The 12,457-nt window shown below is 51.3% G+C and overlaps 1 protein-coding gene across 1 annotated transcript in view; it reads right to left on the bottom strand.

Annotated features, from left to right (window-relative positions):
• The window catches only part of LOC138246470 (sodium/potassium-transporting ATPase subunit gamma-like), a 116,108-nt gene extending 107,269 nt beyond the window's left edge, over window positions 1-8,839 (bottom strand). Inside the window, exon 1 of the mRNA XM_069201108.1 lies at window positions 8,726-8,839. Coding sequence (XP_069057209.1) covers window positions 8,726-8,756 — 31 coding nt within the window. The 5' untranslated portion in view covers window positions 8,757-8,839. The remainder of the gene's footprint in view (window positions 1-8,725) is intronic.
• Between the last annotated feature and the right edge of the window lie 3,618 nt (window positions 8,840-12,457).

Below are 12,457 nucleotides of genomic sequence, written 5' to 3'. Positions count from 1 at the left end.
AGATTATATCTCCTCAATACCCCTGTTTATAGCTCCCTTGTGCCCCCAAGTACAGCTCCTCTGTGCCCGTTTATAGCTGCTCTTTGCCTTGACTACAGATCCTGTGCATAGGCTAGCTCCCGTGCCATGACTACAGATCCCATGCACAGAATAGCTCCTGTGTCCCTGATCACAGATTGCACGCACAGGCTAGCTCCTGTGTCCCGGACTACAGATCCCATCCACAAGCTAGCTCCTGTGTCCCTGACTACAGACCCCATGCACAGGCTAGCTCCCTAGCTCCTGTGTCCCTGGCTACAGATGTCGTGTACAGGCTAGCTCCCTTTTTCTGACTACAGAACCGTTGCACAAGCTAGCTCCCATGTCCCTGATCACAGATTCCATGCACAGGCTAGCTCCTGTGTCCCTGATCACGGATCCCATGCACAGGCTAGTTCCTGTGTCCCTGACTACAGATCCCATGCACAGGCTAGCTCCTGTGTTCCTGATCACAGATCCCATGCACAGCTACCTCCCATCTCCCTGCTTAGGCTAGCTCCTGTGTCCCTGATCACAGATCCCATGCACAGGCTAGTTCCTGTGCCCCTGACTACAGATCCCATGCACAGGTTACCTCCTGTGTCTCTGACCAGATTCCATGCACAGGCTAGCTCCCATTTCCCTGACTACAGATCCCATGCACAGGCTAGCTCCATAGCTCCTGTGTCCCTGGCTACAGATCCTGTGCACAGGTTAGCTCCCATTTTCTGACTACTGAACCCGTGCACAAGCTAGCTCCCATATCCCTGATCACAGATCCCATGCACAGGCTAGCTCCAGTGTCCCTGACTACAGATCCCATGCACAGGCTAGCTCCCATGTCCCTGATCACAGATCCCATGCACAGGCTAGCTCCTGTGCCCCAAACAACAGATCCCATGCACAGGATAACTCTTGTGTCCCTGACTACAGATCCCATGCACAGGCTAGCCTCTGTGTTCCTGATCACAGATCCCATGCACAGGCTAGCTCCCTTCTCCTTGCTTAGGTTAGCTCCTGTGTCCCTGACCACAGATCCCATGCACAGGCTAGCACCCTAGCTCTTGTGTCCTGACTATAGATCCCATGCACAGGCTAGCTCCTGTGTCCCTGATCACAGATCCCATGGACAGGCTAGCTCCTGTGTCCTGACTACAGATCCCATGCACAGGCTAGCTTCTGTGTTCCTGATCACAGATCCCATGCACAGGCTAGCTCCCGTCTCCTTGCTTAGGTTAGCTCCTGTGTCCCTGACCACAGATCCCATGCACAGGCTAGCACCCTAGCTCTTGTGTCCTGACTATAGATCCCATGCACAGGCTAGCTCCTGTGTCCCGGACTACAGATCCCATCCACAAGCTAGCTCCTGTGTCCCTGACTACAGACCCAATGCACAGGCTAGCTCCCTAGCTCCTGTGTCCCTGGCTACAGATCTCATGTACAGGCTAGCTCCCTTTTTCTGACTACAGAACCGTTGCACAAGCTAGCTCCCATGTCCCTGATCGCAGATTCCATGCACAGGCTAGCTCCCGTGTCCCTGATCACAGATCCCATGCACAGGCTAGTTCCTGAGTCCCTGACTACAGATCCCATGCACAGGCTAGCTCCTGTGTTCCTGATCACAGATCCCATGCACAGCTACCTCCGTCTCCCTGCTTAGGCTAGCTCCTGTGTCCCTGATCACAGATCCCATGCACAGGCTAGTTCCTGTGCCCCTGACTACAGATCCCATGCACAGGTTAGCTCCTGTGTCTCTGACCAGATTCCATGCACAGGCTAGCTCCCATGTCCCTGACTACAGATCTCATCTACAAGCTAGCTCCCATTTCCCTGACTACAGATCCCATGCACAGGCTAGCTCCATAGCTCCTGTGTCCCTGGCTACATATCCTGTGCACAGGTTAGCTCCCATTTTCTGACTACTGAACCCGTGCACAAGCTAGCTCCCATGTCCCTGATCACAGATCCCATGCACAGGCTAGCTCCAGTGTCCCTGACTACAGATCCCATGCACAGGCTAGCTCCCATGTCCCTGATCACAGATCCCATGCACAGGCTAGCTCCTGTGCCCCGGACAACAGATCCCATGCACAGGATAACTCTTGTGCCCCTGACTACAGATCCCATGCACAGGCTAGCTTCTGTGTTCCTGATCACAGATCCCATGCACAGGCTAGCTCCTGTCTCCTTGCTTAGGTTAGCTCCTGTGTCCCTGACCACAGATCCCATGCACAGGCTAGCACCCTAGCTCCTGTGTCCTGACTATAGATCCCATGCACAGGCTAGCTCCTGTGTCCCTGATCACAGATCCCATGCACAGTCTAGCTCCTGTGTCCTGACTACAGATCTCATGCACAGGCTAGCTGTGTCCCTGATCACAGATCCCATGCACAGGCTAGCTCCCTAGCTCCTGTGTCCTGACTACAGATCCCATGCACAGGCTAGCTCCCATGTCCCTGATCACAGATCCCATGCACAGGCTAGCTCGTGTCCCTGGCTACAGATGCCATGCACAGGCTAGCTCCCATGTCTGTGACTACAGATCCCATGCACAGACTAGCTCCCTAGCTCCCGTATCCTGACTACAGATACCCTGAACAGGATAGATCCTATGTCCTGACTACAGATCCCATGCACAAGCTAGCTCCCATGTCCCTGACTACAGATCCTGTGCACAGGCTAGATCCTATGTCCTGACTACAGATCCTGTGCACAAGCTAGCTCATGTGTCCCTGATCACCGATCCCAAGCATAGGCTAGCTCCCATGTCCCTGACTACAGATCCCATGCACAGGCTAGCTCCTGTATCCCTGATCACAGATCCCATGCACAGGCTGGCTCCTGTGTCCCTAATTACAGATCCCATGCACAGGCTAGCTCCCTAGCTCCTGTGTCCTGACTACAGATCCCATGCACAGGTTAGCTACTGTGTCCCTGATCCCATGCACAAGCTAGCTCCTGTACCCCTGACTACAGATCATATGCACAGGCTACCTCCCATGTCCCTGACTACAGATCCTGTGCACAGGCTAGATCCTATGTCCTGACTACAGATCCTGTGCACAAGCTAGCTCCTGTGTCCCTGATCACCGATCCCAAGCATAGGCTAGCTCCCATGTCCCTGACTACAGATCCCATGCACAGGCTAGCTCCTGTATCCCTGATCACAGATCCCATGCACAAGCTAGCTCCCTAGCTCGCGTGTCCTGACTACAGCCCCCCTGTTCCCTGTTTACAACACCCCGTTTCCCAGTTCATAGCTCCCTGTGCCCCTGTTGATAGACCTCCTGTGCGGCTATTTGTCCTCTGTGCCCCTGATTAGAACTCCTCTGGAGTACTGACTATAGCCTTGTGCCCTGTTTATACCTCACCTGTGCCTCTATAGCGCCCCTCTGCTCCAGATTATATCTCCTCGATACCCCTGTTTATAGCTCCCTTGTGCCCCTAAGTACAGCTCCTCTGTGCCCGTTTATAGCTGCTCTTTGCCCTGACTACAGATCCCATGCACAGGCTAGCTCCTGTGTCCCTGACTAAAGATCCCATCCACAAGCTAGCTCCCATGTCCCTGACTACAGATCCCATGCACAGGCCAGCTTCCTAGCTCCAGTGTCCCTGGCTTCAGATCCCATGCACAGGCTAGCTCACAGTTTCTGACTACAGAACTCATGCACAAGCTAGCTCCCATGTCCCTGATCACAGATCCCATGCACAGGCTAGCTCCTGTGTCCCAGACTACAGATCCCATGCACAGACTAGCTCCTGTGTCCCTGACTACAGATCCCATGCACAGGCTATTCCTGTGTTCCTGATCACAGATCCCATGCACAGGCTAGCTCCTGTCTCCCTGCTTAGGCTAGCTCCTGTGTCCCTGATAACAGATCCCATGCACCGGCTAGTTCCTGTGCCCCTGACTATAGATCCCATGCACAGGTTAGCTTCTGTGTCCCTGACCACAGATTCCATGCACAGGCTAGTTCCCGTTTCCCTGACTACAGATCCCATGCAAAGGCTAGCTCCCTAGCTCCTGTGTCCCTGGCTACAGATCCCGTGCACAGGCTAGTTCCCATTTTCTGACTACTGAACCTGTGCACAAGCTAGCTCCCATGTCTCTGACTACATATCCCATGCACAGGCTAGCTCCTGTATCCCTGATCACAGATTCCATGCACAAGTAAGCGCCCTAGCTCGCGTGTCCTGACTACAGATCCCATGCACAGGCTAGCTCCCGTGTCTCTGACTACAGATCCCATGCCCATAATGAGTGTATCTTCCCTGCACATCTGACTACAGATCCCATGCTCCCCGTGTGTATTGGCCCCTATGCCCGCCCACTGGAAATCCCATTTTCCTCGTATCTGTCCCCTATGCCCTCTGACTACAGATCCCATGCGCCCACTGAGTGTAGATCCTCTTTGCCCTTGCGCCCAGATCCCATGTACGCACTGAGTGTAGCTCCCCTGTGTCCATAACCACAGAACCCGTGTCCACTGAGTGTAGCTCCCCTGTGCCTCTCACTACAGATCCAGCACACTGAGGGTACGTCCCCTGGGTCTCGGACTACAGATCCCGTGTGTCCCATTAGTGTAGTTACCTGTGTCCCTAACCACAGATCCCGTGTGCCCACTGAGTGCAGGTCCCTTGTTTCCCGATTACAGATCCCATGCGCCCATCAGTGTAGCTGATCCCCAGTGAGAGATCATATTTCCCCCCGACTCCTTATCGCAGCGGCTCTGCCCGGCTGTGGTTTCTGTATGCTTGAACCCCACTATTTGAAATCGTGTTTCAAGCACAGACCCATAGCCTTTCCACTATTCCGGGTTGAGGGGCCCTCTGCAGTCCCCATTATCGTGTTCTCGAATCCCCTCCCCCTCGGCCCCCCTCACCCCCCTAACAGTCCTACCTCACCCCGGCCCCTTCCAACTATTAAGGACCTCTCATTGGTCGGGAGCGGATGAGTACCCGCCCTATTACCGGGCTCTGTCACCCATTAACTGCGACATACGGAGCGGAGCCCCCACAGAAATTAATTTATGTTTGTGTTAAAAATACCATATGCGTGCCTGTGAATTAGGAGCCCCGGTACCCCTCGATGGAAGCGCGAACGGTACCTGCGGGGGAGGCAGCAGGGCGTGCCACCGGGAGCCCCTCCCAGGACACCTGCTGTCACAGTAATGTGGGGATAGATTGCGCGGGTTTCCAGGCTCAGAGCGCCTCGTTTATTACTTTGTAGCGCTGCCTGCGTGAAACAGCTGGACGGATTAAACGAGGATTGGCTGCCGCACCTGGGGAGGGGAAGTCACACCTGGCGCTCAGGAAACAGCAGGGCAACAGGCCAATGGATTACACAACACATGGGAATGACGGTGCGCATTGTTGTGCCAAATTTGGCAGAGTCGCGCACCCTCATTTTCAAAACGCAGGGATGCGCTGTGCTTACTAAAATACGGCGCACCCCTGTGTTTCCACCTGCGCTAACGCCAACGCAGCAACCCTTGCACCTTAGAGCAAGGATGGCTGCGTTGAGGGGGAGATTGTTTTTGTGCAGATGTTATGGCGATTTGCTCTTTCTATGTCTGCTGCAGCACACATAGAAACAGCAAAAAACGAGGAGAAATGAAAGTATTTCTCCTTGTTGCGCCACTCTAATGCCACCCATGGGGTGGCATTAGGTTTTGGCACTCCCTTAGGTTTACAAAAACTCGTAAATGAGAGGCAGCGTCAAAATGCAATGGGTGTTGCTGTGGCACGCTCACAGCAACACTCATTGCACGCCCCTTCAACGCAAAGTGCTGCGTGTGAAGGGGCCGTATTTACAAGTTGGTGTTAAGCCACAAAAAGTGGTGCAACATCACCTTGTAAATATGGTGCAGTCCATAGCACCACCTGAGCACCACTAAGGGGCAGATTTATGAAAAGTGGCGCTGCACCTAGTGCAGCAGCACCACATTTTTTCGTGTCCCTTAGCACCCCCCCCCCCCAAAAGCCACAATGGTAGCTCCGTATTTGAAATACGGCGCACCATGGCTGGTAGTTAGGGTGACTAGCATCATCTGTTTTTACGCTAGTCCAGCCCAGCGCTTTGCAAGATTAGCATAAAAAATTAACATGCTAATCCTGCAAAGCGCCCAGAGGCCCATTGTAATTAATGGGAGCCTCTTTGTAAAACCTGCACTTAGCATGCATTAAAAAATGACAATAGCAATGGCGCAAAGAAATCTATGAGATTCCTTTGCACCATTTTTACGGCCCCCTGGTGCCGGAATGCCCCCATTGCATACATTATGCCTGGCGCAGGCATAATGTGGCGCAAGGGGTTACAAAGTGGGGCAATGCAAGCATCGCTCCACTTTGTAACTATGGCGCGGCATTTTAACCCTTCCAACGCCACATTAGCGTCAAGAAAATTACGCTAATGTGGCGTTGGAACGGCACGAGGCCAGCATAAGTCTGGCCCTAAAAGTGATGCTCCGGTGGCGCTAGGGGCTCTTAACTATGCCCAAAGAGTGGTGGGACCCCCGTTGAGTGCTGATGTCAGCGACGTGACCTCGAAACACCGCACACAGAGGGTAGCCATGAACCAGTGCCAATACCCGGACCCTGGAGTAGTACCTCAAACCAATATTGGTATCAGTAAACCTCAACCCACAAATGGTACCTAGACCCAATAAAGGTGCCAAGGCCCATAAATGGCACACGGACCAAGAAATGATACCTGGACCCAACGATAGTATCCACTTCCAATAATGATACACAGACCCAGAACTGGCATCCGGGCCCCGGAATGATACCTGGACCCAACGATGGTATCCAATAATGATACACAGACCCAGAACTGGTACCCGGGCCCCGGAATGATACCTGGACCCAGTAATAATAGTGCAGAGGTTTATTAATAGGACACAGACCAAAAAATGGTATTGAGACCAAGGAATAGTACCTTGACCCAGTAATGCTATCCACTCCCGTTAACGGTACACGGACCCAGAAATGGTACCACGACATTATAATGGTAATCTGTCCTGAAGCCCAAGTAATGGTACATTGACCCCGAAACGAACCTGGCCCCATTCATAAAATACAGTTCCAGTGGACGAGAAATGTCATCTGGACCCAATTTTGACGGCTGGTCCCGATGATGATGAAAGAACCACATGACCCAATCATGCCACCCGGGTAATTGTACAAGGGCCCAGACATGGTACTACATGTAACATAATAATGGTACTGTACCAGTCACGATACCAAGGCGGAACAATAGTACATGGACCCAGAAGTGGTACCAGGACCCAATCGTGATACCTGGGTAATGGTACACAGACCAAGGAATGTTACTTGGACCAACAAGAGTACTCAGCATTCACACTCGGACACACACCTGGTACCAACACCAAATACCAGTACCTGGGTCCAGAAATACACACAATAATGGTAACTGGACCCAAAATCATCGCATACGCCCAGAAATGTTAAAAAGCAGCAATCGTGGTATATGAGTCTTATAATGACACCAGAATGGCACGAGGACTTAATTAAGGTACCCACATCCGATGGTATTAGATGAAGGAACACTAGTACCGAGAAGTGGTACCCTCGAGCCAACATTTGTAGCGGGTCACAGAATTGGCATGGAGACCTAGTGATATTACTTGAATCTGATAATGGTACCACATCCCACTCTGGTGCACGCACCCAGTACCGGTACCCAGACTCAGTAAAGGTGCTTGAAACTGAACCCCAATGACTTCATCAACTACCGACGCTGGAACAAAATGTCAGTGTCTGACCCAGTCCAGGGACCTGCATTCAACAGTGATGCATGGGGTCGACAGTGGCACTATGACTAGAACTGGTCCTTAGCCCAAATAATGGTACTAGGGTTTATTAGTTACTCGCCTCGTACCCAGACCCAACAGTCAAAGGGTACCCGACTAAATAACAGTGGTAGGGCTCGATATTGATACCTGGACCCAATACTGATCGTAGGAATCAGTGATGGCACCTGACCTCAATATTATACTAGAATATACTACTGGTAATCCGATACAATAGTGTCCTAGGCCTCGGTACTGGTACCTAGAACCAGTAATAGTACCAGTATTCGGACTAGGACTCGGCACTGGTATCCAGATGTAGTAATAGTTGTAGTACTGAGATCTGGTAGCCAGTCCCAGTAGTAGTCCAAACCTCAGTACTGATGCCCAGATCCAATAGTAACGCTAAAATCGAGTACTGGTACCCAGGCCCAGTAGTGACACTAGCACTCAGTACTGGTTCTCGGATCAAACAGAAACACTAAATCTGAGTAGTGGTGTCCAGACCAGTAGTGACACTGGGACTCAGTACTGGTACCCAGATCGAATAGTGACACTGGGACTCAGTACTGGTACCCAGACCCAATAGTGACACTAAATCTGAGTACCGGTGCCCAGACCCAGTATCAACACTGAGACTAAGCACTGGTACCCAGGTCCAATAGTGACAGTAAATCTAAGTGCTGGTGCCCAGATCCAGTAGTGATACCAGGACTCAGTACTGGTACCCAGATCTAATAACAATACTAGTAGTCAACCCTGATACTAGGCACTAGGACTCAGTACTGATAACCAGAGCTAGCAGTGGTACCCAGGATGCTGGACCCTCCCTGTTGAGCCCTAATGATGACAACGAAGGGTTGGGGGCATAAAAAGTGTATATGGGGGGCTCTGACCTTTCTCCGTCCGCTCGGTCGGGGTGGTCATGGTGTCGTCTGTGGGTGCTCCCGGTCCTTCCCTCCTCTCTGCTGCAGGTTCCCTCTTCCCGGCTCTAGGTGTATTGCAGAAGAAAATACCGCAGCAGAGAGGGCTCGGGGGGGAGGGAAGCGGAGCCCACCATCACAAATTAGCATTTCTTTATAAGGAGCACCATGTGGTCGTCGGCGCAGCCAATCAGCGCCCCCCGCGGGTCTTGCAGCACTGGGGGGCTGATGGAGCCGGGGGCTGTGGGGGCTGGACGTGTCTGCTGCAGGAGGAGGGGCAAAGACCCCATCAATCTCGTAGGCTCTCTCCTGCGCTTAACCTGCCTCCCTGACACCTCGCGCCTCCACCGTCCCCCCCACCCCCCGCTTCCTTCTGGTCTCCTCGGTGACTCCCTCCCTCCCACTCCTCTCGCTTGCCTAGGCGCTCACTCTCTTCTATTAATTCACTCCTCTGACCTGCCTCACCTTTTCTACCCTCACTTTCACATCACTCCTGGCCCCAGCCTCCTCCCCCGCTCTCGTCCACCCCGTACCTTTCCTCGTCCTGTCTGTCCCACCACCCAATGTCCGTTTCTTTACTCTTCCAGTTCATGTTTGCATGTTTTTCTCTCTTCCGTGCCCACAATCTCCCTCATCGTTTCTTCTCTTTTTCAGTACCTCCCTCTCATTCCACCTTTCTTCCATGTACTTTTTTTCAGATGTTTTCAATTCCTTTCATCTTTTCTTTTTCTCCCCCATCCCGCCGCACTGACATTCTTTCCTTCCTTTTCCACACAGTCTCCCCTTCTTTCATTCACTCGCCTTTTTCCAGCCCCCCCTTTCATTCCCTCTTCAGCCTTCCTAACCCTTTCCTTCTCCCCCTTCCCTTCCTTTCGTCCCTTCGCTCTTTCCTTCCCTCCCTGCTTCCCTCCTTTCTCTTCCTTCAGGTATCCCCTCCTTTCCCTCCATTTCAACTCTCCCTTCCCTTCTTTTCTTCCTCCACTCTTTTCCACTTGTTTTTAGTGCATCCTTTCCACCCCCCCATTCACTGCTTTCATTTTCTCTTTTTCACTCACCACACCATTTCTTTTATTTCCCCTTCCCCCATTCTTCTGCCTTTCTTTCCCTGACTTTTATTTCCCCTTTCCCACTCTATCCCTTCCCTTCTTCATTTCACGCCTTCCTTCTGCCACAGCCCTTTCCTCTGTCTTTCCTTTCTGTACCCACCTCTCCACCCATTGTCTCCCACATCCCTTTCCTCTCCCTTTTCTCACCCTCCCGTCTCCTTCGTTTATCCCTTGCTCGCCTCTCTGCTCCTCCTTTCATCCTCTCTCCCAGTGTTGACTCTCCTTTCCTTCCGTCTCCATTCCATTGCTCTCTCCTTACATTTTCAGTCTCTTTCTTTTCCTCAAGTCAGCCTCTCGTTCTTTACTTTCTTTTCTCCCCTCTCCTTCAGTTCACTTCCCACCTCCTTTCATCACCAACATCCCACTCCCCACTCTCAAACCCTTGTTTAATTCCATCTCCATTCCATGCTCACATTTCGGTCCAGATTTACAAGGCCCTTGCACCTCCTTGTATCACATCAGCGTCATTTTATTTAACGCTAATGTGGCGTTAGGTAGTCATTTCTGATACGCCATATTTACAAAGCGGTGTAATGCATGCATTGGGCCACTTTGTAACCCCTTGCGCAACATTATGCCTGCGACAGGCATAATGTATGCAAGGGGGGCGGTTCCCCGCAGGAAGGCCACAAAAAATGGTACTGTGAAATTCCAAAGATTTCACTGCATCATTTTTTCTGTCATTTTTAATGCCTGCTCATTGCAGGCCCATAATAACCCATGGGCCTTCCTGGTGCTTTGCTGGACTAGTGCCAAAATTAATGGCGCTAATCCACCGAAGGCGGAGCAAGGTAACTACTAGTGCTTTTCCTCTTCCATGACTTTCCATCTCTTATGGCCCTTCTCTTGCTTCCGCCTGCAGCCTCTCTCTGCAGCCGGCAGATTTCTTTTTTCTTTTCTTTTTTATTTTGAGCCCTCTCTGGTTCATCCCTTATTGCCAGTCACCAGTCTTCTGTATTTCTGAAATTATTGTTTTATCCCCAAAGAGCCTGTCTCTCTGCTCGCAGTTTGTATCTATGTTTCCTCTGGCTATGTCTCGCTGCCTTCTTCCTTCTCACTTTCTTCCTTAGTCCACCTTCATAGGTCCCCTGACTCAATCACTCTCTTACTACCCACCTCCCTTGTATCTCTCCTTCCTCCTTTCTACTCCATTTCAACAGCCTCCTTTGCTCCTTATCTAATCCCTTTCTATGTCTCGCCCTCCACATCTATCCTACTTACTTACATTTGCCCCTTCAATTCTGACTCCTTTACTCCTGCCTTTATTTACATACTTTCTCTCACAATCTTTCCTGCCTTTCTCTCCCTCCTGGATTCCTTCGTTTGTCTCTTACCTTTCTTTTTCACCCCTTCCTCCTCTTTCAACCTGTACCTCTCTTTTGTTCCTCTTGCCTGATTCCCTTATTTACACAGTTTTCCTTTCTTTCCAACCCCCTCGGCCTTTATCCCTTTCGCAACCCTTCCACCTTTTTCCTCTTTCTCTTCTATTTCCCAGTCTCACTCTTGCTTCCCACTAAGGCCCCAGATACGACATTGGCAGATCGAGGACCACCAGTGCCGGGTGGTGGTCGGACTGCCGTGTTTTCGGCTGTCTGACCGCCAAATGACAAGGTTGGTGGTAAGACCCGCCAACCTACCACCGTCCCTGCTAGGATCTTTGATCCCGGCAGGTGCATGCTGCAATCAGTCAGACCGGCGCTGAATGCAGCATCGCCCTCCTAATTACAACCTTGTTCTTCACCAGCCTTTTCATGGCTGTACAACCGCCAAGAAAAGGTTGGCGGAGAACAGGTGCAGGGGACCACAGGCATTGGCAGTGCAGGGGTCCCCCTGCCCAGCACCCTCAAAATGTGCACTGTCTGTTTTGTAGACCGTGCGCATTTCAGGGTTCTGGTGCCCCCTGTGTGTGGCAGCATTGCTGCCGGCTCAATTATGAGCCGTCGACAATGCTGCTACCACTTTCCTGCTGGACTGACCAAGGTTTCTGTCGGTCAGCCCAGGGGGCCGGTGGGGAGGTCACCAGCTTTGAGGCGACCACCCGGTCGGGAGTTTGGCGGACTATTTCCAAGGATAAATTTGAGGACCTCAAGTGTTTGCTGATTTTGATGATACACAGAAAGACGCCGTCCCCTCGTTATGTTGCTCCTCATCTTTCCATTCAAAAGTGCAAAAATTAGAGATGATCTCACTAAAAACATTGCCACCTAAATTAAACAGAGAGCCAGGCACTCTGAAACCTTTTAGGAGACCCCGAACCTTTCAAATTTCAGAATAAAAAAAAACCCTATATACTGAGCCAGAAACCAGCCAATACCTCTCCCGCTTGCACCTCACACACCATGATGTTTATTTCTTACCATGACTCTCCAATATTGACATTTTATTTTTGCACTCCACAGGCCATCTCTTCTGTAAGAAGAATGCTCCAGAGCGCTCCCACTTTGAGATTTAGCCCTGCGCCCAAGACGATCAATGGCAGAAGAATGCAAATGCACCGTCTACTTCTATACAGTATCATTTTTCTTTTCTTGACAATACCTATTTTTTTACCTGTGTGGATCCACCGTATTTTTCATTTTTTATGCCCAGTTAACAAATT

This window comes from Pleurodeles waltl, chromosome 7 (genome assembly GCF_031143425.1).
Source record: "Pleurodeles waltl isolate 20211129_DDA chromosome 7, aPleWal1.hap1.20221129, whole genome shotgun sequence".
NCBI lineage: Eukaryota > Metazoa > Chordata > Amphibia > Caudata > Salamandridae > Pleurodeles > Pleurodeles waltl.
The sequence above is the reverse complement of the archived record's forward strand: the minus strand, read 5'-3'. Positions and strand labels throughout refer to the sequence as shown.